Here is a 27,866-nt window from a genome sequence, read left to right on the forward strand (position 1 = left end):
ATTGCCCTTACGCCTCCGTTCTTTTTCTTCAGAGGTTAGAGGACCCTTAAACCCACCCGACAAAACAGGTTCAACAAAAGCACTTTTAACTTCAGATTCTTTTTTCTCAACTCTAACCAGAGGATTTCTAAAATCACTTCTTGTTTTTTCATTCTTACGTTCACCTAATCTGTGATCAAGTTTAACCACTAAATCCTGAAATTCTTTAAAGTCATTAGGCAAATTGACAATATGTGCAAGAGAATCTTTCAAATCATCTCTTAAACCTCTATAAAACAAATAAATTCTCTTTTCCTCAGGCCAATGAGTTTCCGTCAAAAGTCTATTGAAAGTAGTAATATAAGAAATAAGATCCTTAGACCCTTGACGAAGACTCAACAACTCATTGTCAGAAGATTGAATTAAGGTGTGCTTGGCAAATAAGTTAGACATGGCTAATTTAAAATTTTGCAGATTATGAAGCAAAGGGTCATTACTATCAACCAAAGGCATAGCCCAATTCGCCGCCACCCCTCCAAGATAAGAAATAATAAATGCTACCTTAGCTGTGTCAGAAGAAAAAATTTGAGGTTTACACATGAAATGCAGTTGACACTGACTAAGAAATGTAGCAAATCTGCTATTGTCTCCAGAAAACCTTTCTGGATTAGCCAAAGGAACAGATGTAGGGGTAACGACTGTTACTTGAACTGGCTGATTATCAGACCGGTCCCCTGAAGTACACGGCTGACCAACGTCAGACCCAAATCTGGTTGGGGCTAGAACTGGTTTTCTCTCTCTGGAGGGTTCTCTCCAAACAGAAAACTCCGCCCTAGTCTCATCCAACTCCAGACGAAGCGATTGATTCTCCAATCGCAGATTTTCCATCTCCACTGTCATTTTCTGAACTAACTGCGACAACTGCGAAACATCCATGAGGTTGGTGAGTTGCAGACCCAAGAGGAAACGATTTAAATTAAGGGAATAGTGGCTTCGTCTACTGTTGAGTAGTCCTGAGAGTCACTTCTGACGTTTCCTCTTGTAGCTGCAATCTCCCAACTCCCTCAAAGATCAGTCAACACAATCAGGATTTCTACTCTGACTGGATTGACTTTTCCTCCAGGGAAAGGGGAAGTGGACAGAGAAAACTCACAACAGATAAATAAACATTGTCTTCTGCTGTTGTACTTTCAGTTGTTTCTCTAGACAGTGCTCCAGGGCGTTGACCAACTCTTTAGGATGCGGTCTCAGTTTTCACGCAACTCTGAAGGTTCAAAAGACAACTATAAATATAATCTCCTACTTCCTCCTATCACAGAGAAAGATTTTAACACTTCTACTACTGACCATTGGTTAAAGTGCCCCTTGTTCGCACTCTTTAATATTTCGCTGCTCAGCCTCAATTTAAGACTCCTTAAGGTGAAAAACATATGTCAGTTTAAACTTCTCCAATACATGTGTTAGTTAGTTAATGAGTTTAGTGAACTGGAACTATTCCTAACATGCAAGACTCATACCTGAGATTTACAGCGATTCTTCTGTTCAATGAATATCTGCAGTTGGATGATAGAAAAAGAAAGACCACAACTTTTCCTAATAAACTACTGCTTTAGAATCTCTAATCAGATAGCTTCTGAAAACTATAGTTTAGACTCTCACTTCTATAACAATTACATTTTCCTATTTACAACATTAAGCTTCACATGAAGCTTTTGCTTTTCACTCTTGCCTTTGCCAAGGCTTGTTTTCTCCACCTTATAGCTATGCCTTGACCCTTAGCGCTCAGTTCCTACAGAGTCACACAGAAGTTGCAAAATAAGTCTTAACTCGAATTAATCAAGGTTTGCTTTCTTCCTTATGTCTTTTCACTAACTCTGTTGGCTCTTATTAAACTGCTTGCACTTTAAATGGATTTATAGTTCAGGTTCAGGCAAGGTTATTTAGCGCTAAACTCAGCAAATCATTATTTTCCTCGAAGAATTAATCTTACTGTCCTTCTCTGCTGAGTAGACCGACAGGAGACTCGAACCGCTGGATGAAACAGGGAAGACGTCACTTGACTCCAGCAGACGGCAGACTTCAATGAAATTTCTCGGAGGCTCGGCTTCAGAGAAGCCGCGGAAAGAACAGCTGCGAGATGACAGCTCCTTCGGAAAGCTTGACAAGGGGCGGGAAAGTCAGCCGAGGGTTTCTCAGCTCAGGTTGGGGATTTTCAGGAAGTTTAATGATCGCAACACGATCCTACCGAACCAGGCAGAAGCGCTCACCAGGGGGTTCCAACGAGACGAAGCGCCGACCGTTGGAAGGAAGGTCTATTTATAGACCGCGCCATGTCTCGAGAGCAGCGCGAGCCCTCCTCTCTTACCAAGCTCAGTCACGAGAGCCTGCACGAGCCTCTCTCGTTTGAGCGCACAATCTGGGGGTGAATACTCAAGAACATACACAAGGCTGATGAATGACAAACAACAAGCATTGGCTAATACAAAACCCCAACAACCAATTACTAACCATTAAATAAAAAGATACATACTTAAACAACTACAGGGTCATACTAAGATATTAAAACAGACGGCCACTTGAAAGAAAAAACATTGACTAAACTATAATTACTCTGCATTACGTAAGACGACCAGTAGCACCCCTAACACTAGGATACAGAATACCGAGAGACCCCTTACTTTATGGGATTTACCACCGGTCTCGGGCCATTTCCCGTGTGGGTCATGTAGTGTCTGCCCTCAGACAAGTAAAACAAACGCAGTTGATTTGGGAACAGGGAGGACTTGGCTCCTAAAAAAACATACCAATTGTAATACAGACAAGGTCATTTACATGATCACTTGTCCCTGTTCCCTCAGGTACATTGGATATACGACCCGTAAAATTAAACTGAGAATCGGGGAACACAAGAGCACTATTAGGTGCCACAAACAATCAACTAGGCTGACTAATCACTTTCTTAACCTGAAACATTCAGCAGATGACATGAGGTGGGTGATCCTAGAACATCCGTATATTCCCCCTCATGTAAGTGATGTCTCAAGATTCTTGTTCATCAAGGAACAGAAATGGATTTTCCATCTTAAAAGTGACAGCCAGGGCCTCAACGACGATATACCATGGACACCTCTATGATTGATCTATGGTAGAGTCCAATAAACGTATACACAGCATCATGTATATTATGGCCTCACAAGATTATCTGTGACAATACCTGAGCTGCACCACAGAGCCATACTAGACTATGTCGTGATTTCTAAATTGAGGGCATTACTACTCTCTCTACAACATAGATTACACATATATGTACAATTTTACACCCATACACTAATATATATATTATAAAATGTATATAAGCTTATATGCTGTTGCGATTCCATTCATGATGGGTCTGTATCACCTTATTCTCACTTGGCTGTGTTGGGCGCCCCCCTCTTCTCAATTATTATCAATCGTTTTTGTGCATTTTTGAATTCTAATTTTAATGACACCGGGCTATGGGCAATAAAGCGTTGTCTTCATATTAGATTCGCCAGTATACACGTTAGGTGCCTGCTCTGATGTATATTTCCTATTATCGGCGCCACTATAGTCTTTTCGCTTCAACACGCATGCGCAACTGACCAGTATCTCTGGATCGCACATGCGCTGTTATTAACATCACTCGCGCATGCGCATCTCTATAACTAATGTCTCTATCCCGATCCTGCGCAATGGTTTCTAAGCAGTGGTCTAATCGAGACCTGCCTCGGAAGCGCAGCTGAATTCAATCAAGCAATTATGAGAGCGCTTAAATAGATGCGCGAGCAGGGAGCATTTACCTCCACTACCACTCGGACGCTGACCCAGAGGCACCGACGGACAGGTAGGCTCCCTGGTGATTTTAGGCTTTGATTTAAGCTTTGACTTGTAGGAATGGCGAAGCCCTTGCTTTTCTTAAAGTTCTTTTCACATGCCAGTCCTTCTAACCAGTCTACTCTCCATTAGAGCCTATCATAATTATGATTAGGGGTTCTTTTCCGAGATGGCCTCCATTCTCCTTCTTGAACTGTTCATTGTAGTCTATCAGGTTCTTGTCATTCAGTTTGTCTTTCCATGCTTAGTCAATGCCATGTGTTTGCCGAGCTTTTAAGTCTCCTTCAGAACAACTGGTGCTAAGTTGGGAGAATAATGGGAAAGAGTGATTAAGGCATCTACATACCTCTAAAGAGTCTCTGAGGTTTTTCTTGTTCTATTCCTCCATTCCACTCTAACAGAGCGGGGCCTCCTTCTCCCCGAGCGGGTGCCGGGCGAGGTGAGGTAACTTCCCACAAAACGCTGGGTAAGTTATACTTTACAATTTATGGTTCATTATTAAATGTAATTTGATATGGCCAGGAGAATTTCTGTCTTCTGAGTGGCGAATCTTTTTCGCCTTGCTTGTGTTGTTGTGTCATTTCTTTTGTTTCCGAGATACCATCATGCACTATTTTTATTGCTTGTTGTTGTGCACTATCTTTTCTTTTTTAGGAAAGAACAAATGATAGGATATCCGCCAGCTTACATTGGGGCTCCAAGTTCCTGGTAGGAGTAAATCAATATACTTGTACAACTCTAGTAGCATTATTGTTCTCACATCTGCAGTTGCTATTTCTATCTGGTCCTGAAGAAAGCTTGGACACTTGGTCCGTTTTGAGCTGAAACATGTCGACCCCACTGCACTGCGCCACAAGATAGTTATTAATTTAAACTATTTGGCGTTGTTTTACTTTTGACCTTAGGACAATACTTATTAAACGTATTTTTTGTCCTTTGAGCCAATTTTATCCTCACTTCATTTTCACTTTAGTTTCTTCACTAGCACTGCACTCCATCAGTAACATTTGAAAAACACTGTGACCTAACAAAACAGTTTCAAAATCCATCTCCGCATCATGACCAGGTGCGTAGGGCGAGATTTGGATTTATGACTTGTATTCCACATGACGATATTCCGCCATTGGGTGGGCTGATGGAATTTTTCAGCCCAGTGTTATTTCATACATGTGTTTTGATGGACTCTCGGGTCTAGTTTTGACACGACACACAAATAGCTTTGTGGACCAGGCACCTCTTCGTGTTTTTTCAAGCCATCTTAGTTAGCCATGTGCTTACCATGTGCTTTCTCCCTCTTCCAGAGCCTTGCACATGCTCAGAAAGGCCTAGCTAGTAGAATGCACCTGCTCCTAGTATAGAACTGTCAGGCTATTCTTACTGATGTGTTCAGTTTAGTCTTCCCTCCCACTTTGTTGAGCAAGCAAAGTTTGTATACCCATATTAGTCAATAAGCATGCTTGTAAGTTCCAGGACCTCCCCTTGGTTTTATGCTGACTATGTAACTTATGCATATATAAGGCCCCCGTTTTCTGTGCTCTTTAGACTGGCTCCTACAGTGGCCTGAGGGTACCGTATTACACAGTCTCCCTAACTGAGGTTAATAAATGCATTGTTTTTATATTACAGCTTCTGTGCCAATTTCTTATTTGTTGGTTTAAAGGACCAGGTGTATCAGTGAACACTTTAGAAGGTTTCCATTTTCTTCACCCAAACTTCCAAGGCAAACCACTTAAACCACGTGTACATAATTTGTAGCACTTGTGGCGGAGATGCCCAATGCGCATAAAACAATTTATACCCACCAAGAATCCATTTTTAGATTCCTGGCAGGTAAAAGGGTTGTGAATTGGACCTAATGTGTTCTTTTTCTGTTAGAGAGCACAAGTTGTGCTCATTCTGAACTCAGTACAGCAGGAACAAACAGAGCAACACTCAATACCAGTAGTCCTGGGCTGTACTGTATAGTGTTTAGAAGGTAAAATAGACTCTCCTCTGGAAAGTGTACATATTCATGTTGTTTTCAAACATAAAGTACGACCATTGTATCCGCAGCTACACTACGTCCCCATGTTGCTCAATGAGTTAATCTTGTTTAATGAATAGCACATTACAGTGAGGGTTCTCTCCTCTCCTGAGTATCAGTAAAGTGAGTACAGGCATATACTCTTGCTATACATAAGCATATATGAAATCAGGCAGAGTGCTGAATTTCTCTTTTTTTAAACAAGGAAACGCAATGCAATCTTTGTTCACTGGAAGCACATGCAATGACTGAGAGAGACAAAAGAAAGAACCTGGAGAGGAAAAACTAAACTAAAATCAGAACACTTCTGGTAACCTAACTTGCTAAACTACCAAAATTGTTTTTGATTTGTCATCTAAATCACAATAACGAAGGGACCAACCAAAGTGAGACAAGAACAATTCCAGAAAGCCAAATAGTGCTGGAGAAAAATCTGCTCAGAAGTGTTAGACCTACAACTTTAGGAAAATCTAAGCAAAGAGAATGCTGGTGTAAATCTAAGTGCCACAACCAGCTGCGTTTTGTTTGGAAAGGCCAGGTAAGACAGGGCCATTCAATGCTTTTTTTCTGAAAAAACCTTCTTTAAACAACCTGGGAGATCAGAGATACCACGAAAGCACTCATGTAGTGTAGTTCCTATTATCCCAATAGGCTCTGCGCATTGGAATAATACCTTCAATAGTATAGACCTAGACCAGACGTTAACTAGGTCTACTACTGTCGATATTAGACTTAAAGTTTTGGGTTTGCCAGCTAGCTCAGAGTTCACTAGAAACTTTCTCGAATAGGCAAGGAGGAGTTGAACCTCCCTGGATAGACAAGAAGGGATTTAGTTTCTGACAACCATAGAACATGACAACTTTGCTCTCCCCTAATCAAGAGTGTATCTCTAGAGTCGTGTGAAAACAAAAGACGACTTATTTTACTCAGTCAGTACGTGCATTCTTAGTTTCACCAGATTGTAGAGAAAAGGAAGGGACGGGCGTGTTCAATAAAAGATGGTATTTATTGATCAGTCTCTTTTCTCATACAAGAGAAATGGATCGATATTATTGCAATACTTATGGTTAAGTAAAGTGCATACATTAAAAGCAGAAGTATAAAATAATACTGTAAAAACATTTATATGGTTTCTAAGCCATATGAAGGTTTAAAATGAATAAAATAGATACATACACATATACATTTGACTAATCGTACTCAACTGGTGTTTCTAACTACGCCTACCCCAGTGTACCTGACCTAAGCCTAATACGTGGGCGGGGGTGGAAAGTAGCAGTTTAAGTTAAGTTTGTTTTGCCAAGTGACTGACTAAAGAATTCTCTGCGAGGGGTTATTCAGTTCTGTACCTGGAATCTAGGATGAATGAGGGATGGTATCTCTCGTCTCTGGTCTCGATATTCCAGGCTACCTGCGAGGGCTACCCGGAAGCGCCGGAGCTGGATTTCTCGGCAGGAGAAAGCAGCGTCTCGTTCTCAGCGCGTCAGGAAGGCGGGGCTGCGCCAGCGGGGTCTGCTCTGCTCTGGGCTTCGGCAAGTATGGCTGCTCCTATCTCGTCACCACCGCGTGTGTTTGCTTAAGGCAATATCGGTAATATTTATACCTTTAAGGTGCCAAGATTGACGTAAGGATGGACATAGATACGTCAATAAGGATGTCATACGACTTGGTCGTTAGCACATTCTTTTGCTGAAGTTCTCAATGAAATCAAAACAATGGCCGCAGGGTTTTTCCCAGGTTGTCATAGGTTTGATTTGTTTTGAGAACTCTGTATGCCTTATCAGGGGCTGGAGGAATATCGCTTGTCTAATTAGATGGCAAGCGTTATGACCTAATCAGAGAACACGTTCCTGTGCCGTAGTGTGGCTTAATCAGATAACGGTTTCTGCATCATGGGATGGCTGCTAGATAACTTGTTAACCAGAATAGGGTCAGGAATAGGGGGATCGATACAGAACCTATAGGAATACATCACACCCACTCCACGCTAACTATGGACATATTTACGAATCTAGGCATAGTAAAACATACTGTAGAGTATCGTGTATACCTTACCACCCCAAAATACATAAATGCATTTTGAAATTATCTAATATACGAAAAAAGTCACATGTATTATATGCACTCAAGCTGTAGAATAATGCTAAAGTAATCACGCATATCTATACATTATCACTAATTTGTATATGAGAATTTACACATGAAATGGCTCTTAATACAGAAAAAAGGTTCGAGACCATTCCATCACAGAATGAAATAATTATGAACATACCAGCGGGCAGCTAATGTCTATAAAGTATCTAAAATTAGAAATTTTAGTTCTCTAAGAATAGTTCTTACTTTAAGCAGAAGATAAGTGTCCCGAAAAATTGTAAAAATATTTTGGGGCTGCTGAAAAAATTGCTGTCCGTGAACTGGAGGGAAAATTGTTCATGTGACTTTATTATTAAAGTTAAAGGCCAAATTCAGGGAACGCCGTGTGCTAGCTTGCTCAAAAGTCTCTATTTCTGCTCTGGTGAGAACATCATATCATTTAGACTGTCGAAAAAGCTGTCAACAGCTTCCTGGGAGAGTTCCACTAACTCGGAAAAAGGTGTAACCATGCATTCGTGCGCATGATTGTCTCCATTGACGTTTTGATTAGTATTGCTGACAGAAGGTCGTACCTGATCGATGCTGCTTTCATCTTGAACTTCACTACCCCTTAATCGTAGTGGTGAAGCTTCCACGAATGCCGTCATCAGGATTGGTCGCCTTTGAGGGCAGCACAAAGCATGAGCCTTTATTGGACTCAACAATGTTTCTGCATCCATTGGCGCATCCGATTGTAGCGTCAGACAGGTGTCTAACACGCATTCTTCTCCGCATAGCAAGCACCTTAATACAGGTAAAACACATCGATGCCACATTGGTCGAAATGATAGAAACAAAGTCATGTTCAGGTCTCTAAGCCGGGATAGTCCCAGGATTTTTGATATCCGGTCCCGGTATCCAATGGCTCGGATTGTTTCTTCCCTTGTCGCAGGTGTTTTGTCTGTGACATGGTTTGCCATAACGAAATATTAGGACCAAGAATAGGATTCCTGCAATTAGTCCCAAAATAAGGGGAACTCCGCCAAAAATCGAATGGACGAAATCTGGAAAAATACCCAGTATGGCTTTGAATGGTGTTAATGCCATCGAAAATACTGTCTTAAATACTTTTGAGACTCCACTGGTATCAGAAATATTTAAGATTTCATTCAGGATTTCTGCGAAATGTATGGGGGAATTAGTTGATAACAAAGAGTGAATCTCTGCAGTCGTCCTTGCGACTAGGAGATCATACGTTCCTTTTGATGACGTGAGCCTGGTCGGCGTCTGAAGAAGCACTGTTTTCATTCTGCTTAAAGTATCTATTCGAATAGAAGTAATTTTCAAGTTGGGCCATGCCCTTGCCTCCCTGTCTGGAAAGGAGCAGGGGAACAATGAGCGTCCACAGCACTTGACCTTCGCAGTCGTAGTTACGAGATAAGGAGTCCCGGGCATAAGACTACAACATCTGCGATCTACAATTAGAATGTAACTCCCATTATAGAGTCTTTGAAAGAATGGTTCTATCTCTGTTGCAGGTGCGCCTAGCTGGTGACATGAAAGGTTATTTGAGTTCCCTTCACAGGCTCCATGCAAACTAATTCCATTACACAGAAGTGTACCTCTTAGTGACATCGCACAATTATTGCCACTAAGAAACACTTTCTGTCCTTTATTACTGACACATGCATGTGAATAGGGCAAGTTCCATGTTGTTTTAATGTACCCTTTTCCCAATTTTTCGTACATGCCAGCCTGTATATATTTTTGGCAGTATTGAAACCTGAAGGTTGATATTGGAATATTAATTATCCCATGTATTATCCATTCACTGACAGGTCGTTCTGACATTGTCACTGGTAATCTCTATAGTTTCTCAATGCTCAGGATTGTATAATCAGCACCCTTCTGTGCCATACTGATTTGTTTATCAGTAAGGTTAAAGATATTGAATAGTGACGTTGTGTTGATTAAACGCCAAGGCACATAGCCTGAACGCAGATTTTGTAACGTCCAGCCAAGCTGTACAATAGAACGCAATTGAGACTGACCGTGTTGTAACAACAGTAAGTCTTGCGATAATATGTCGATTGCTGAAGACACAATGCTGTCCAGAGAAAAAATTCTGGAGGACAGAGTCATTAACCCATTGTCCACTACAGAAAGTGATTTTTCCAAATTAATACGGTCAATTTCCCGTATACTTTCTGCTGTTTCAATTTGAGTCACCTTCCAGGCCTCGTTGTAAGCTGCATATACAGAGGCTGCTATGAAACGCTTTTGACGCTGTTTGCGTGGTCCCATAATGAAATTGTTATTGTTATTGTTATTGTTATTGTTATAGCGGGTTTATATAGCGCCAAATCACCTGCAGGTCTCAGGGCGCTTTTGACCACAAAACATAACAACCGGGGTACTGAAAGAGAGTAGAGGGAAGGGGCAGGATTTAAGCTAAGCTGTGTGCTGTTCTGAAAAGGTTGGTTTTCAGGGCTTTCCTGAAGCGGAGCAGGTTACCCTCCTTACGGAGTGCCTCAGGCAGGGCGTTCCATAGGTTCGGTAGTACAACCGAGAAGGATCTCCCTCCCATTGTAGCCAGTTTGAATCGTGGGCATACAAGGAGTTGGGCGTCTGAAGACCTGAGGTTTCTTTCCGGTCTATATATCTCAATCCGTTCCTTGATGTAGGCCGGGGCCTGCCCATAGATGGCTTTATGGGCTATACAAAGGCTTTTAAAGGTGGACCTCTGCCCGATTGGCAGCCAGTGTAGACTCTTTAGTAATGAGGAGGCATGCGCTCTCCTTGGGAGACTAAAAATAAGCCTGGCGGCATCGTTTAGGACTACTTGAAGTCTGTTAATTAGCGTCTTTGGCAGGCCTAAGTAGAGCGCATTTCCATAATCGAGTCTTGACACTATGGTGGCAGAAACCACTGTGCGAAGCATCGGCTCGGAGAGGAGAGGAACTAGTTTGCGCAACTGTCTTAAAAGACCAGTGCAGGTACCAACCACGGTAGAAACCTGGTTGGTCATTGAAAGGGCACTGTCTAACTTAATTCCAAGACTTTTGACTGTAGTAGCTGGCTGTACGGGGTCAATCACGCAAGTCAGCACCATCAGTAAGTAAAGTTAGGTGTTGCTTAATTTCTGTCAGTGTGGAAGTTTGTAGCCATTGAAGGCATAATTTGCCCACACTGTAGGTGGTTATTATCCCTGGGTGTTGTCTTTGGGAATATCTAGGGTCTGGCCTGGTCAATTTGAACCCCTGTGTTTTGTTCAGGAATCTGTCTTGACAGTTATTAGTATCTGTGGGCCAGATCAACCACTGTTTCCAATCAGGATGTGTTCTGTTTTGGTTTAATACATAGTTTACGTCTATCTCCTCATCTGTAGAGCTATTGCTGTTCATTGTTGGCTTCGGAATAGACGGTTTATTTAAGTCTTTGATTTTGGCTAGGCCAAGACAGGTAGTTTGTTGAATAGTGTCATTCAAAAATATAATTTGTTCTGGGATCATGCAGGCTCTAAACAATGATTCTATACCTTGTACTTGCCATTCTTTTGTACCCCAAACACTTTTTACTTCAACAGTTTTGCCCCAATAATCAAAACCAAAAGTATTCATTTGTTCAAAGAATGAGTCTGAATATATCAATTTCGTGTTTGTAAGCATGGTCTTTGTCCCTGTCTTATTTGACAATTTGAAATAAAATGTTTCAGCATTACTTGTGTTAAAACCTGAAAAGTATGAATATTTGTCATAAAAGGTTCTTGAGCTTTCTTTTGGAGGGGTTGCACAATGTTCCCATTGATTATAATTTAAAACATTTCTAGGTTGTGCATATCTATGTAGAAAATGGTTACCATAGTGGTTGTAGCAGTACATACTATCATAATTTGTAGAACCCTGCAAATAATCATGTTTGGTAAATTTAGCAGACATCACTAGGTCAGACATCATATTATTTATACTTTCAAAGTCCCAATCATCAGCAAATGAGCTTGGTTTTACAAAGTCACTCAATGAGATCTTGATTTGGTGTGGATATTTCAGGATTTCAACCGGACCATAGATTTCGTAGTCAGTGTTGTCCCATGCTACCCCAGGATTGGCTGTGAAGTTGACTGAAGAAAGTTCTCTTTTCTCGACGTGTGAAGATGTGTGTGGTTTGAGGATCAAGTTGATTTTCTGACTTGCTGTGTCCATTTTAGCATATTTTCCCTCAATGAAGCGTCCCAAAGTTAGTACCATGATGAGCCAAAGTATGAGGATAAATGCACCAAAACCCACCCAAAATTCGATCCATGGAAAAATCAGATATGTTTCTTTCAGTTGTTTCAAAAGTTCTTTAGCTTTATCTTTAAAGGTTTTTGTTGATGGCTGTGTTTTTGATTCACTGAAGCCTTCAGAGGAATCATCGAAGTTTATGAAGGAGCCGGATGCAGTTCTGTCAATTGTTCCAATTGCTTCAGGATTACTGTTTCTTGCATATTCGTTTGTTACTTCATTGTAGGTTGGTGTGTCTCTGCTAAATGTTTTTATTTGGGTTTTCAGAGGTTTAAGTTCCATTTCATTGTTGCATAGTCCATGTTGTTCTTCTGTAGGCGTTTCGAATGTGATTAGCCTCTTAGTTAGGACCTCTGTATTGGTAGCAAACCTTGGTGTTCTGCTACTTATTGGGAGTCCACTTGGCCTACTATTTGTTATCGGCCACATGATTGTCGTTTTACCAGGTCGATTGATACAACTCGGTTCTCCTTTTTACCAGCAAGCGGCGGTAGTACCACTGATCTTGTCCCGTTGATAGACAAGACAGGAACTGCTTTTCTGTAAGAAGGCCCAAATTCCTTCTTTACCGCGATCTTTTCTCTGACTAGATCCCCGACTTTTGGAATCCAGACAGGTCTTGCTGGGACAGGTGGTGGTTCTTCAGTGGTTGTTGGCTGTTGTTTCAACTTTATGTTGCTCAGGTCTTTTCTTGTTTCGTTTAAGTCCTGCAAAATAGCCAAACGGTCTTTGATATCAAAGCTTTTTTCCTTCACCACTGAAGTCCGACTGTCGAGGTCTAAGACTAACATCCTAGTTCCAAATAATAATTCGTACGGACTGAATCCCTTCAGAGAATTTCTTGGCAGGTTATTTAGACTACGTTGGACACTTGACCCACCCAGCTCCCGAACCTAATACCCTTTCCGTTATAGATTGCTTTCTGCCTTGGTTTTTTCTTTACACCATCCCGTATCCCTCAGGAAGGAAGTGAGAAGAATCCCGCTGTGCTATGCTCATTTGGCCATGTTTCCCCACAGGCTTGAGGGCTAATGTGAAAACATTGGTCAAACGTAGCATGTTCCTAGCGTATATGCCATTTAGACTCGCAAATCTTTGTATAACAGTCCAGATGTCAGCCGAGTGCTGAGGATCTACATTATAAGTGGAAACTAGCCTGTATATGTTAATCGGACGCTTTGCTTTTTATTGTTGATCTTTTCTGGAGTGAAACGTCACGGTAGTATACCGTTTCTCTCGCCACTGCGATCTCTGTTGCAGTTTTGGCATTTTTTTACAAAAATGTGATGCTGCAGGCTCATGCCTGGCCACCAGTACCTTGATTGTAATTCTTCCAGAGAATCTTTTAGTTTGAGGTGTCCGAGACCCTCACCCATATGTGCGTCTGCAATTAACAAAGTTCTCCTGTCCATGTTTGGAATTACTCTATCCCCCACTCCAGGGATTCGAGCAAAAGGGACGGAGTTTGCATCGATTATGTATGTATAATTGAGTGGATAGTTGATCGGTAGCGCTGAGCAGTCGCCTTTTGATGACGTTTTCACCGCCAGCACTGTTTCACCGTCAATGTATTTTACTGTACGCTTTTTTCTAGCTACGGAAGCCGATTTAGTTGCTACCGCTGTGGCTGTCTCAGCCAATGAATTCCCTGCAACGTGAACGCCATCATGCTGATGACTCAGTGTATGTATCACGTGAGTCTTTGGTAGTTCTTTTTGTAACAGAACTATTTGTTCCCAAAGCAGTTTTTGCTTTATTGTTGCACCTGTGTCATCTTTGTAACCATTTGGAATCCATGTCTGCAAATCGTTGTTATATGTTTTGACGCAGTAATATGAATCGGACACTATAAGTGTCGGGAATTCGCGATCCGCATTATCGAGCGCCATTTTCAATGCTATTATTTCAGTCTGTTGTTCTGAATTAGTTTCTACTGAGTGTGTTTTTGTTAATAGAGGTCTTAGTTTACCTCTGCGCCACACTTCTTTTGTAATCTCACATGTGGGGTTATATGCTTGTTCTCCCCAAACGGAGGGTTGAGCATGTCCGTCTGTATAGATTACACAAGCGTATTGTCGTAAGGGCAGAATGTCGATTTGCAGGGGGAATGTTCTTTCATATTCTAGGTGTTTTCATTCCTTTAATTCTGGATCAAAATAGTAGTATACTTTGTCTGTTGTAATTGAATTCACCCATTGTATCCATTCAGGATTCAATACTGTTGTTGGTAAATTACACGGTGTTGTTAATGCCTCAAAGGCTGATTCTGCTGTTCTGACTGTGATACGTCTACCGTCAGCTTTATCTTTTTCTCTAGCTATTGCGGTTTGAACTGCATGAACAATGTTTTCTTTAATGCTGAACTTCTTTTCAGCTTCTGTGTACAAGTGTGATTTGAATGCAATTGGTACCTTTTCTCCCTCATTAGAGGTCAGGTATGTGAATCCGCATCTTCCTGGGATGACTCGAATCACAAGGTTGCGTGTGTTATCACGTGTTTCTAATTTTGTTTTAATCCACATGTCTGTTTGTAAGGATCTCAGAATTTCTGTGTGTATTTGAGTCCAATTGGTTCTTTTAAAATCTGGTTTTATTAGATCATAAAGGGGTTTGACCCTTTCTGCGTAATTTGCAATGTATGTTCTTCCGAAATTTAGGAAGCCTAGAATTGACTGTAGGTTTTTTAGTGTTCTAGGTGCTTGGAGTACGGCACATTTCTCTAGGAAATTGTCAGCCAGGCTTTTGCCTTCACTTGATAATTCATATCCTAAGAACAGGACTGTTAGATGGGCAATTCTAGATTTTTTAAAGTTGAATTTGTAACCCTCTGCTGCGAACCCAAGTATTATGGTGTTCACTCTCTTCAAGTGAGTATCCAAGTCATCATCTGTTAGGTATATGTCGTCGACATAAGATAATGCTTCGTCATCATATGTTTGTAGTAATTCTGTTACTCTCGCTGAGAATACTCCCGGGCTGTTCTTGTACCCCTGGGCTAACCGACAGAATTGTTTTTGAGTGCCATTTATTGAGAACGCAGACAAATATTTGCTCTCTGGTGCTATGTTTTGACAAAAGAATCCATTAGAGATGTCTAATGTTGTTTTGTATTTTTTGCGCACTATGTTATTCATTAGTGCAGCACTATGCGAGTTTTGCACTGCAAAAGTTTTGCAACAAGAGTTAAGGTGTCTGTAATCCAAAACTAGACGATATGAATTGTCTGGTTTGGAGACCGGAAACAAAGGGTTGTTCATTTGTGAGGTGCAAGTTTCAATCACCCCCTGGTATTCTAATTGATCTAGGATTTCTTTTACCTGTTTTTTAGCTTCTTGCTTAATTGGGTACTGTCTTTGTGCAGTAGGTTGTGATTTTAACTGGATTTTGTGAGGAGGAGAGTCCTCATCCCATCCTACGTGATTTTTATATAAAGCAGGAGCTTGAGCTACTGCCCACTTTCTAGCAAGTGTGTATTTTTTATGAATTGGGATATGATTTGAGAAGGCAGGCATAATTATTTCTTCGCCATGAGGGCAGTCCCTGACAAACTCTGGTGGCCAGTCTTTTTCAGCCAGAAGGATGTCATAGCCCTTGGAGAGATTATCCCAAAATAGTCCCCTTATTTTTCTAGTCTTATCCCCTTCTATACGTAAAGTTATTTCATATATTTTGTGAGGTTTGCTAACTCTGGTGTCTGCAGTTTCCACTTGAAGATATTCATTCGTGTCCACTGTCTCCAGATGATTCATAAGGACTTTGCGAGCTATGCTCACTTCTGCTGTGCTGTCTAGCATTGTCTGAGCCCATTCTCCGTTTTTCAGTTGTGTCCTCAGTATTCTCGGCATTGTTAACTATTTTAATGCTGGCTACCTTCTTTTTTGGAAATTGTAATTTCTTTTTTAGATGAGCAGGTTCCTTGTCTTTGGACTTGGTGTGCTCTTCTTTTTGTTCTGATCGTCCTTTTCTTTCCGATTTCTGCGAGGAAGTCTGAAAAGATTGAGAGGGACGTGTATCAATGTCTTGATATCTATCAGGCTTCTTTATATTATCCCTATTTCTAAGGGTATATCTTTTCCCAGAGGGGTCACTTTGGGGTGACCTGTGTCTTTGGTTCGGAGATCTTTCTCTCCGCCGAGGAGACTTTCCTCTGGACTGGAATTTCTTTTCTTTAGGATTGGATTGTTTGTTTCCATCCCAGCTCTTTTTTTGTGATGATGAATTATTATTAAAAAATATTTTTTCAGGACTTTCAATCAGTTGTGGTTTTACTGGTATTCCACCTAAACTATCTCTACCTAGTTCCTCATAGGATTTTTCTATAATTCTGGCAATTTCAGCTGGTTGGTCTGCTATATCTGTCTCTTTTAACCTCTGGCGGATCGCCACGTTTGCTGCTTCTCCCTTTATGTTGGCTAATAATATAGCCGAGACCTGCTTGAAGTCTTTTAGCAATTTCATACCAAGAGTTAAAGCGGGTTCTGGACCGTATTCGTCTTGAATTTGTTTTAGCACATCTGGTATTACCGAGATGGATGGAACACCATGTGTTTTTGTATAAATGGAAGCAAAGACTGTACCCCAAGTGTCACAGTCCTCCACGTGTGGTGCGATTCCCATTGGAAGACAGATAGTCAGAATCCTGTGTTTTTCTAACGGGGTGGTGTCTGGAAACACCGCCTCTATTTGGGGGATTTTCTGTGCTAGCCAGAATGGTATTTGTTCCCGTTTAGCCGGTACTTTACCTAGGCAGGACTGTATGTTCTGTGGTGTAATTTTATTTGTGTTCCCCTGGTGAGGGGTCAGCTGTGGAATTTTAATTGCTGGTTGGATTGTTGAAGTCCGCATCACATATTGGACTAATTGTCTATGTATTTTTATTAATTGTTTTAGTTGTGTTAAAAGCTCTGGTGCAGGCATTCTTTCAATGGCTGGATGTGGTGTGTATCCGGCTAGGACCGGCCACGTTGCTCCTGGTCTACCTAAGGGACCGAGCCTGGTGATGTGATTATTATGTTTTAGGGCGCCATTAAACAAGAGCAGGTGCTCTTGAAATTTAAGTGGTAATTCCACCTCCTCGAAAGGAGTGTATTCATTAGGAGGTTCCTCTGTTTTGTAATAGTGGAAGTACTTTGTTACAGCGTTAGCTGCTGGAAAGTTTATCCATGTGTAGAATACCTCTGTCTGCCGATATTCGTGTGCCTCAATTACGAATATGACTGTGCCACCTCTAGGTGTCAGTCCATTTTCTATAAGTTTTAAAGTTATAGATTTTCTTGTGTTGACCGGGATGATTATTATACCCGGGTCTGCTTCTTGCATAGCAGTATCAGCTGCTGCGAGTTCAGTTGCTATTCTAACTGCCTCTCTTTCTCCTTCACTGTCTGACATTGTACTGTCCAGAAGGTTATTTCGTTTGTTTGCAGATCAGGTTTCTTATGGAAACAAATATTAGATGCACAATATTTTGGAACAGTGTATCCTTCAACGTTGACTAAACCAAGAACCATACATAGGAGTTTCCTCCTGCGAGGTCTGGCGGATATGACCTTTCACCCACTCCAGACGTCTTTGGAGTATTATGGGAAAAAGGGGTCTGAGTGAAAAAGCACGACTGAGTTACTCTAAATGTCTTGCGTTAGTTTTATCGCCTATCCAAACGAGTTGGGCGCCATGTACTGTAGTTCCTATTATCCCAATAGGCTCTGCGCATTGGAATAATACCTTCAATAGTATAGGCCTAGACCAGACGTTAACTAGGTCTACTACTGTCGATATTAGACTTAAAGTTTTGGGTTTGCCAGCTAGCTCAGAGTTCACTAGAAACTTTCTCGAATAGGCAAGGAGGAGTTGAACCTCCCTGGATAGACAAGAAGGGATTTAGTTTCTGACAACCATAGAACATGACAACTTTGCTCTCCCCTAATCAAGAGTGTATCTCTAGAGTCGTGTGAAAACAAAAGACGACTTATTTTACTCAGTCAGTACGTGCATTCTTAGTTTCACCAGATTGTAGAGAAAAGGAAGAGACGGGCGTGTTCAATAAAAGATGGTATTTATTGATCAGTCTCTTTTCTCATACAAGAGAAATGGATCGATATTATTGCAATACTTATGGTTAAGTAAAGTGCATACATTAAAAGCAGAAGTATAAAATAATACTGTAAAAACATTTATATGGTTTCTAAGCCATATGAAGGTTTAAAATGAATAAAATAGATACATACACATATACATTTGACTAATCGTACTCAACTGGTGTTTCTAACTACGCCTACCCCAGTGTACCTGACCTAAGCCTAATACGTGGGCGAGGGTGGAAAGTAGCAGTTTAAGTTAAGTTTGTTTTGCCAAGTGACTGACTAAAGAATTCTCTGCGAGGGGTTATTCAGTCTGTACCTGGAATCTAGGATGAATGAGGGATGGTATCTCTCGTCTCTGGTCTCGATATTCCAGGCTGCCTGCGAGGGCTACCCGGAAGCGCCGGAGCTGGATTTCTCGGCAGGAGAAAGCAGCGTCTTGTTCTCAGCACGTCAGGAAGGCGGGGCTGCGCCAGCGGGGTCTGCTCTGCTCTGGGCTTCGGCAAGTCTGGCTGCTCCGATCTCGTCACCACCGCGTGTGTTTGCTTAAGGCAATATCGGTAATATTTATACCTTTAAGGTGCCGAGATTGACGTAAGGATGGACATAGATACGTCAATAAGGATGTCATACGACTTGGTCGTTAGCACATTCTTTTGCTGAAGTTCTCGATGAAATCAAAACAATGGCCGCAGGGTTTTTCCCAGGTTGTCATAGGTTTGATTTGTTTTGAGAACTCCGTATGCCTTATCAGGGGCTGGAGGAATATCGCTTGTCTAATTAGATGGCAAGCGTTATGACCTAATCAGATAACACGTTCCTGTGCCGTATTGTGGCTTAATCAGAGAACGGTTTCTGCATCATGGGGGTTTTCTGCATCATGGGATGGCTGCTAGTTAACTTGTTAACCAGAATAGGGTCAGGAATAGGGGGATCGATACAGAACCTATAGGAATACATCACACTCATAGTCAGGATTTCAAATTTGTGCAACTCTGAAGAAAAAAATTCAGTTCTTAAGATTTTCAATAATGAGTGTAGTTTTTCCTTTGTTCTCTAAATGAGACATGAGCGTCTTATAACCAAGTTTATTCTAAAGGTCTTCTACAGTCCTGCTTTGTCTCACCTTAAGGGGTGATGTTAAGCGCATGTTTGCACAACTCTCGTGAGTAGAATGAGTTTATCCAGTGATCCCTTACTCAGATACGCTTGTGATCTGTTACTTCCAAACATTGACCCATAGAATGCACCTGCATGAGGTCAGATTGAAGGGGAACTAGTCCTACTGACCAGCTATGGTAACTGCTAGCCAAGTGGGAATTTTATGTTCCTCAAGGCTGACCCTCTACCAGAGGTCTTGTCTGACAGACTACCACAATCTTAAGCAAAGCTGTGCATCAGAGAGGAAATCTCTCAAGGTACCCATCTTAGAAATTAACAGCTTTTCTATCCTTTATGAGTAAATGTTGGAACCCGGCAATTATTAGAACCCCTTAGTGACTAAAGTCTACCTTTAAAGAAATAAACTTCCCTTTAGGTCAAGGACTTGACAAGCAACACGGGGGTTAAACAAACTCTGCGGAGGATCCAACTATCTATAATTTAACCTGAACCTTTCCTGAACTAGTTTTGGAGTGGAGGAAGGGGATCAGTGACTCAAATGGTGTAGCTCAATTCGGAAAAAGAAAAGCTCTATTAAAACTGTTCAGAGTGGCCAAACATTCTGGCTTTCTGACTAACTACTTCATGTTAACAACAGTGCAGTGCTGGGGTGTTAGGAATAAAGAATAGGTAAAAATGTCATATAAAATGTCTGTCAGTAAACATATCTCTTAAACAGCTGATTATTCTGCCTCACAATAAGGTTGTAAAGGAGAGTTAAAGAGGATGTTTCTTGCTTGAGTTATCAAAGCCAGATTTTCTGACTGATTTGTAAAAACGATGTAGTCTCCTTTCTCCAGTTAAAACAATAGGGCTCTGGAAATGGAGGTAAGCCCACACTGTTTGAAATATTATGTAATTTACAAAAAGATACACATTTGAATCCTGGCATGGCCATAGATAATGAGAAGAATTTTTCACCTAACGAAGAGGCTTATATGAAAGATATTTGTATTCCCTAACAAGCCAAACAAACTCATTGGTCTGTAGTTAAAAGCCGGGGTTACCTGATTCAATGGTATTCATTTGTCTCAACCTCAGAAGGATATGAAGCTTAGTAAATGTAGAGTGATTCAACCTTATACTCTCAAATTGCATAGAGCTATTAGAAATAATTTTTTAGTCCAATGGGTTATTCTACTGGATTACAGATTTACTTTTTGTAAAATGATCCAATGTACCATGTGTGTACACTCCATTGGCATCCAGTTTAACACAACTCTGCATTGGTGTCATGTATGGAAATTCCTTGAAGGGATATGATAAGGTGAAGAAAATATCTGTACCTAAGAGCATCAGCACCATCCCCAGTTGAGTGTCACATTCTCATTCATTGTTGTTCTGTTCTTAGGTCACCCTGTTTTACAGATCCATCTTACTCCCTGTCGCAATCGCTGCGGGTCGATCTATCCAGGAATCAGGTATTCAAGCTCCAACTTGGAATGTGTTCTCCGAAGCTCCAAACTTCCTCATCGACAAACTAAAAGGTCAGTAATTTGGAGATTATGTGGTGGTTGGTCTGTGCCTAATCCTGCTTATGCCATGTAATTATGCGGCTAATTCTAAACAACAAAGAGAGAAAGGCATTTCTCTGCCTAACTGGAATGACAATTATCTCTTGGACTTTGGTGGCAATAATGCAGAACAGAAATTACTTGGATTGGTGATTGATTTTGACCTCTTGGATATTAACCTTTAATAGAAGGGCTGGGCAGACTCTCATTTGATGTTGGTGGTCAGAACACATAGTTGCATCCAAATAGTAAGTCCGTGAAAGGTGGAATCAAGAAGGCAACACATGGCTTTTCAACAATTTTAATTCAAGGTTTTAAAGAAACAGTGTGAGAAAATCCAAGTTTTTACTTAATTAGTCTTATTTTTTGCTGAATGTTTTTCTTGGTTTTTAGACTTTACACCCTGGGGCACTGCTGTCCATGGCCCAGTGTTTGGGCTCTGACCCCTAAAACATGTCGAATTTGGCCACTAATTAGTATTGTTAACTCTCCTATAAGGCCATAATATATGGTGCATAAATACACCCATGGCAAGGAAAGGTAAAAATCACTTGTATACTGCAGCACTTATTGTGCCATTCACTAGTGTGATAAAGGAAAACATGGGTTCAGGCCTACTATTTTAGATTGACTGCTGTTGTTAAAACCTGCAACCTGAATAGTCAAAATAACCTTTATTCATATGCTTTTTGACAGTACCATGCTTTTGGCAAGAAGTCTGATGCTGCACTGGATTGTTTTAAAGACAGCAGCCCTACATCTCGGTCTTTAGAGCTGCATTTTCTGGCCTATCAGTTCTAACATCAATTGCAAAAAGTGCAGCGTATTAATCCTCCATTCTTGTGCAAGACGTTTCGCTTGTATTGTCCAAAGGGGCTATAGAAAGGGTTTCAAAGACAGAGAAAGGTTGGGCATGCACTTTTATCGTTTTTTGGTGCTCAAAAAGGATGGCAAACTAATGGTCATTCTAGACCTTTAACTTCAGAACACCTTCATCCAGAAGGACAAGTTCAAGATATTGACTTTTGCCAAGATTGTTTTCACCCTGGACCCACAGGACGTGAACTTACAGGATACTTTAATGTGCCCATCCTGGAGTGTCAAAGGTGCATCTTGTTGTTTATGGTTGGGATAGAGTATATCCAGTTTAACATTCTACTCTGCAGCCTCACCTCTGCCCTTGCATGTTTACTAAGGTGATGACAATGGTTGCCGCCCATCTTTTCAGATTGGAGATACATTTGTTCCTATACGTTGTGAAAGGCATTGACAATGTTTTGGTCTCAGTCCTTGGTTCAGCAGCAGATTGTTCTGGTTATTCTTGGCCTCTTAGCCTTATGCATCCTGCAGTTCCCACATGCCCGTTGACACATGCTGGCTTTGCATTGGAACGTCTGCCTGCAATGGGTACAGCCTAATGGGCAACATCTGCATTATGAAGAAAGAACCTGGGGACTTCAGTTGTGGCTTTTGGGCACCAATCTGATGTTCAGCAGTCTGTTCTCTCTACCCCATCCAAAGCTCACAGTAGTGACGGACCAGACGGATGATGTATCTCTGGGTTGAGGTGGTCATCTCTGTGCTGTGGAGAGGTGGCGAAGAAACCTGTGGATTCTAGTGGAGAAGAAGTTGCTCTTGAACCTTCTGGATCTTCACAATGTTTGATTGTCTCAGAAGATAATCCTGTCCAATAATGAGAAGCTGGTTTAGGTCTTAATGAAGAACACAACCACCATGGGGGACTATAACAAACTGGTTTGGTGGGGTTATGGATTCTGTGTCAGGAGGCACTGCATCTGTGGAAATGACTGGACCTTCAAGGGATCTCCCTAATGGTCAGTCATTTGGCACTCTCCCTTAATGCCAGGACGGATAAGCGCACCAAACATTAACTGGAGTTTGCCAGGGATGTGCATTCTGTTTGAAGTGTGCATCCGCACCTCTGCCTCAAATTCTGAAAAAGATTGGAAGTGCCCTGGCTAAGATCCAAATTGGGCGTAGGAGAGTGGGGTATCCCAACCTTTTGGGCCTGATCATTTGCCTCTTCAAGTGTGGCATCAACTGATCAGATTTCATTTTCCTGAAGAAGTAGTGAAAGTTGTGGGTGTTATTCTTGTTGATAGGTACACTTCTAGCAAATTTATTTATTCCAGTTTTTGGGTAAAGTTGATGGCCTGGTTTATAGACCATCAAGTAGAATCTGTGGAGTCAAACTATTGGATGTTTTGTCATTAGTTGTTTGTCTGGACTAGCAAAGCTTTGCCATGGGCACCGTTGAAGGGTATTTGTTGGTCCTTTTTGCCATTTCCATCTTTGCCAGATCAACCTTCTTTGTTCAAATCACCAGTTGAGATGCTTTTTATGAAGGCTCTAATATGCATGTTCACTCCTGTACCCTTTATTATGCTTCTGCTGGGTCATAGTTTGGTCCTTTCATGGTTAAGTGCATGCTGTATGAGCCAAGGCATAGCTGTTCTCTGAGATCTCTGACCATCAAGACTATTTCACATTGAAATTCATTCTGCATACCATGTCAAGTGCTGTCAATACAACCTCTGTATACAACCAATTTTCCACTTAAATTAGTGCTGCATACTGTGCCCCCTTAGTGATAATTGCCCTTTTATGTAGGACAATCCTGTACGTAAAGAGATGCTATGCCTTGGCCACAAAAGAGCCTTCTGAGAACCTTTGCCCCATTCAACCAGAGCCAACGCTGCCCCAGCGGTGTTTGGTGAGAGGAGTTCTGAAGTTGAATATCTGCCAGGATGCTACATGGAAGTCCGTATACACCCTCACCAGGTATTACAGTCTTGACAATCAAGTTTGCAGGGAATTCCCGATGTACATCCTTTCATCTTCTGGTTGATACTATAGCGGATACTCTTTCTGGTGGATACTCTATCTAATTGCAAAATTCTCACCTCCAAACCTCGTCTTCATTCTGTGGAGTGGACCTTTATGGTTCTAAAAAGGTTCAAAGTTTAATTTAAGGCATTGACATTCATTCAATTTGTTATGGGGTTTCCATATCTGAGGGCGTAGTAGAGTTTAAAGGTGAGCTAATGTTATCATGCAGGGGCGGTGCCTGGGTATGCACCTTCGTTGTCACTTCCGAAGGCAGAGCTAGGTCACTGCAGAGTGAAATGGCACCACCTGCCGGCGCATTGGAGCACTTGCCATGAAAAAGTTCCAGATCCAGTCTGACACCTGGGAAAATGCAAAAGGTGAAGAATCTGTGGTTAGATGAGGTATCCATCAGAAAAAGCATTACCGAAGTGATTATCTGTGCCACTCAACACCTGGATTGTCCTGAGGTCAGTACATGTCTGGAGGCATGCACTTAATCATTCTAGCTGACCGTAGTTCTGCCTTTCTAGGTTGGGGCATCCAGATGAAGTAAATACTGTGATATGTGTCCATAAAGGTGCACCGACTGGATCTGCATTGGGCAGGGCATGGATACTTTACCTCAAGCGACGTTGGGCAACTTCCCTCACCTTGTTGAAGGCAGAGGTTTCCTGACTTTTCAGGCAAATATTACATTTCGAGCGCTTGTAGTAAGAATATGCACTTCACCACTTTACTTAATTGAGTAATGTTTTTGTATGTTTGCAAGCATACTCAAGATGTATTGCTTGTGTATTGAACTTAATCATACCGGTGTTTAAATCGAGCCACATTACACAGAAAGAGTTTAAATAAAGCTAAAGCTACATACCATAGAAAGATGGCACGACGCAGCATATTTTCACTTTACCTAAAATTCTATACTTATTAAACATAGATAGATGCATGTACTTTCAGGTCACTGCTCTGTATCGCAAAATAGAGTCACCACCTTCAATGGTGTTAAGTTTACCTACTCGATGCCTGGAGAGTGCTACCATGTTTTGGTCCAAGACTGTAGCCCTGAGCTGAAGTTCCTGGTGATGATGAAGGCAGCGGAGAAGTCCTCTGAACACAAAGCCATCAATGTCAAACTCGGGGGCTAGTGAGTATTGCAGAATCACTACTATTCATGTTTCTTCTGCTGCTCCAAACGTTTTCAAACTTGACAAGAACTACGGAGGGCACCGATTAATACACAACCGCTAGCGTGACAAAAAGCCTTCACACACCACGTTGTTTTTATCTTTCAACGAAAACCAATGGGATTTACTTTTATTATTCAGCTATATTTGGCCCTGTGCGAACCTCATGACTAGCCGAATTCACAGACTATTTTGAGCACCAAAGTAAAGTTTAAGTCCAAAAAAAGTGTCATCTGCACCTGCAAGTAACAAATCCTTATTAACAGAACTAGGATCAATGGATATATGTGGGTGCATATATATTTACAACTGGAGAAAAAACACAAGGTAAATGGAATTTCTGCAGTCGTACGTTGAGAATAGGGGCAGAGAAATGGAAGGCTGAGAATGCCACAACCTGTTGGTGTTCAAAAACTTTACCAATTTTATTCAACATTCGTTTTCATAGCCCAATAGAAAGCTATGTTGTTAAGGCACTTGGTATATAATTCAATAAGGCATACCAAACTCCATAGCAAGAGAATAACTAACCATAGGTAAACATTAGAAGGGGAACTCAATGAGTAACATCAAGGGTAAAGAGATTAGAGATCGTGCTTATTTCGTTCCAGGAGGGGTCTTGTCTAGAATCTGGTCGATGATGTATGGTTTAAGATGTCTTCTGAAAATGAGAAGGGTGGCTGGTTCCTTATTTCAAGGACTGGGTAGTTCCGGTTGGGGGTACAAACGCCGGTGAAGTACTGTTTAGGTTGCTGTTATTCTGAATTTGGTTGTGATATGTGTGTTAACTTTTGTTACCATACAAATCTCAATTAGGAGTTTGGCCACTAACACCACATTTCAGCAGATCAAGCCTGCAGGGAAATATACCTTAATATTACTGGGCCATGCGGACATTGGTGCATTAAACACCAGTTAGTCAATATTATCGGGGATTATCTCGTAATTGGGTTATTTATTTGGACCCAATAAATTCAGACTCAGCAGACTAAATTTTTTGTTTGGACCAGACAAATATCAGACCTAACCACGTGAGACTGGTACTGTTAACAGCAGTAGGGCGTGGCAGCTGCGGCGCGTGTGGGTGAGAGTGGACAGATGAGGAGAAAGGGAGAGTAAAATAAAAAAAATAATAAAAACACTTATCTGCGCTCGTCTCATCGCCAAGCGATGTGGCGAGCGCAAGGTAAGCTGTTTTGTTTATTTTACTTTCCCTATACCGTCCACTACCCCCCAACCGCCCGCCCACCATTACCTGTACTGGTTGTGCCTAGACCTATCACCGGACCACTTGTAATGTGGCCCACGGTCATTCTGTCAATTCGTCAGTGACACAGTGACCATGACTTGCCTAAATTATAAAGCCTACACACCTAACTCCTGGGGAAGGAAATTTCTTATTGTTTTGGCATGTTTTTGGGTAAAACAATCAAGGATAATGTTAATTTCCTTCTTATTTTTCCTCAGTGATGTTGACTTTCACACTAAAGGGGGATCTTTAAATCTGATGATTAACGGCATTGAGACAAAGACGGACGGTCTTCCTTACCAGTCTTATTCTGGTAAGTAACCGCTTCTATCTGGGCAGTTAAACATGTACCCATTAATTTAAAGGGAGTATTTTTTGTTATTAAAATATGATTTTTTTTTCATTTCACTTGGAAATATTACTTGGATGTAAGAAATATATATCCACATGGGAGACGGGTTCCTTGCAGGCAGTAGGAGAAACCGTACGCCCCCATCCAAAGTGCAACGGGAATTATTACCACCCAGTAGAATTGAGATGCGTGGGTGGGTGGTGTTTTTCCCAGTGTGATATTTCCTCCCTCTCCTGAGTTCCACTGTTGGAATGTCGGTAATACCGTGTTTCAGTTCATACGTCTTTATTTCGAAATATTCCATCATAAAAGACATCCATTAAAACTCTAATTTAAGCCTGATATAATAAGTGCTCAAAATAGAAAAAGCATTAAAGCTAAATTGATAAAATCTTAAATACATGGATAGATTCCTAACACAAGTATCACTAAAAAATCAATTAAACAAGTCATATCAAATGATTTAATAGCACAGAGTAAAACCTGAATACATTTTTTATAAAAAGACGGGCTGATACATATTACAATTAAAACAGTTAATCAACTAACTGTAAGGTGCCTAGCTCTAATAATCCATTACCACCTCAGGAACTTTTCCACAGCTATTGCCACAGAATCTGATGTATTAGTCCTCAGAAGCCTTAAGGCCTCCAGCCCCACCCGTGTTCTCATGTTAATACAAATGGGTTTTAACCATTTTCTCCGGGGGGCTAAATATACAGGCCAAACAAAGAAAACATGGCCTATTGTCTCTTTTTGGTCTCTACACCAGGGACAAAACTCATTGGACTGACCATGCCATTTAATTGTAAAGGATCTCAATGGTAGCGGCCCGACCCTAAACTGGTGATATAACTTCCTATCACTACTCTTAGTGATAATATCCCAGTAATCCTCTAATGAGGGGTCGAGTTTGTGATCCAAAAACCTTCCCGTCAGAGAAGTGGGGTCTGTCGGGGTAATGAGTTGATGCCTTACTGTAGCCCAATAGAGTGCTTTGTATTCCTTTTTTGAGGGGAAAGCATTGTTACCAGGGTCCAACCACAACTGGCTGAGGCCCATGTTTTCCAAGATTAATCTTACGTTTCTGAACCTGGGAAGATTACCCGATCCCACTAAAGATCTAAGATCTGAAATTTCATTAGCAAAAGGAGCCAGTTCCGGAGTAGACCATATCCTCCTCCACAAGGCTACTGCCCTAAAACGGGCTACTTCATCAATGGAATGACAACCCAGGTCAAGTAACAGGGGCTTCATGGGACTAGA

General features: G+C 41.3%; 1 protein-coding gene across 3 annotated transcripts in view; it reads left to right on the plus strand.

Moving 5' to 3' along the window:
- The window catches only part of LOC144756098 (vitellogenin-A2-like), a 607,161-nt gene that overhangs the window by 534,738 nt on the left and 44,557 nt on the right, over nucleotides 1–27,866 (plus strand). For 2 of the 3 annotated variants that reach the window (XM_078645640.1, XM_078645649.1), the window contains exon 26: nucleotides 20,803–20,938. In XM_078645640.1, the coding sequence (XP_078501766.1) occupies nucleotides 20,803–20,938 (136 nt within the window). Of the gene's footprint in view, nucleotides 1–20,802; nucleotides 20,939–24,772; nucleotides 24,960–26,466; nucleotides 26,562–27,866 lie in introns of all 3 variants that reach the window. The other variant, XM_078645632.1, reaches the window with a different exon arrangement.

The sequence above is a fragment of the Lissotriton helveticus genome, chromosome 1_1 (genome assembly GCF_964261635.1).
Source record: "Lissotriton helveticus chromosome 1_1, aLisHel1.1, whole genome shotgun sequence".
NCBI classification, from domain to species: Eukaryota; Metazoa; Chordata; class Amphibia; order Caudata; family Salamandridae; genus Lissotriton; species Lissotriton helveticus.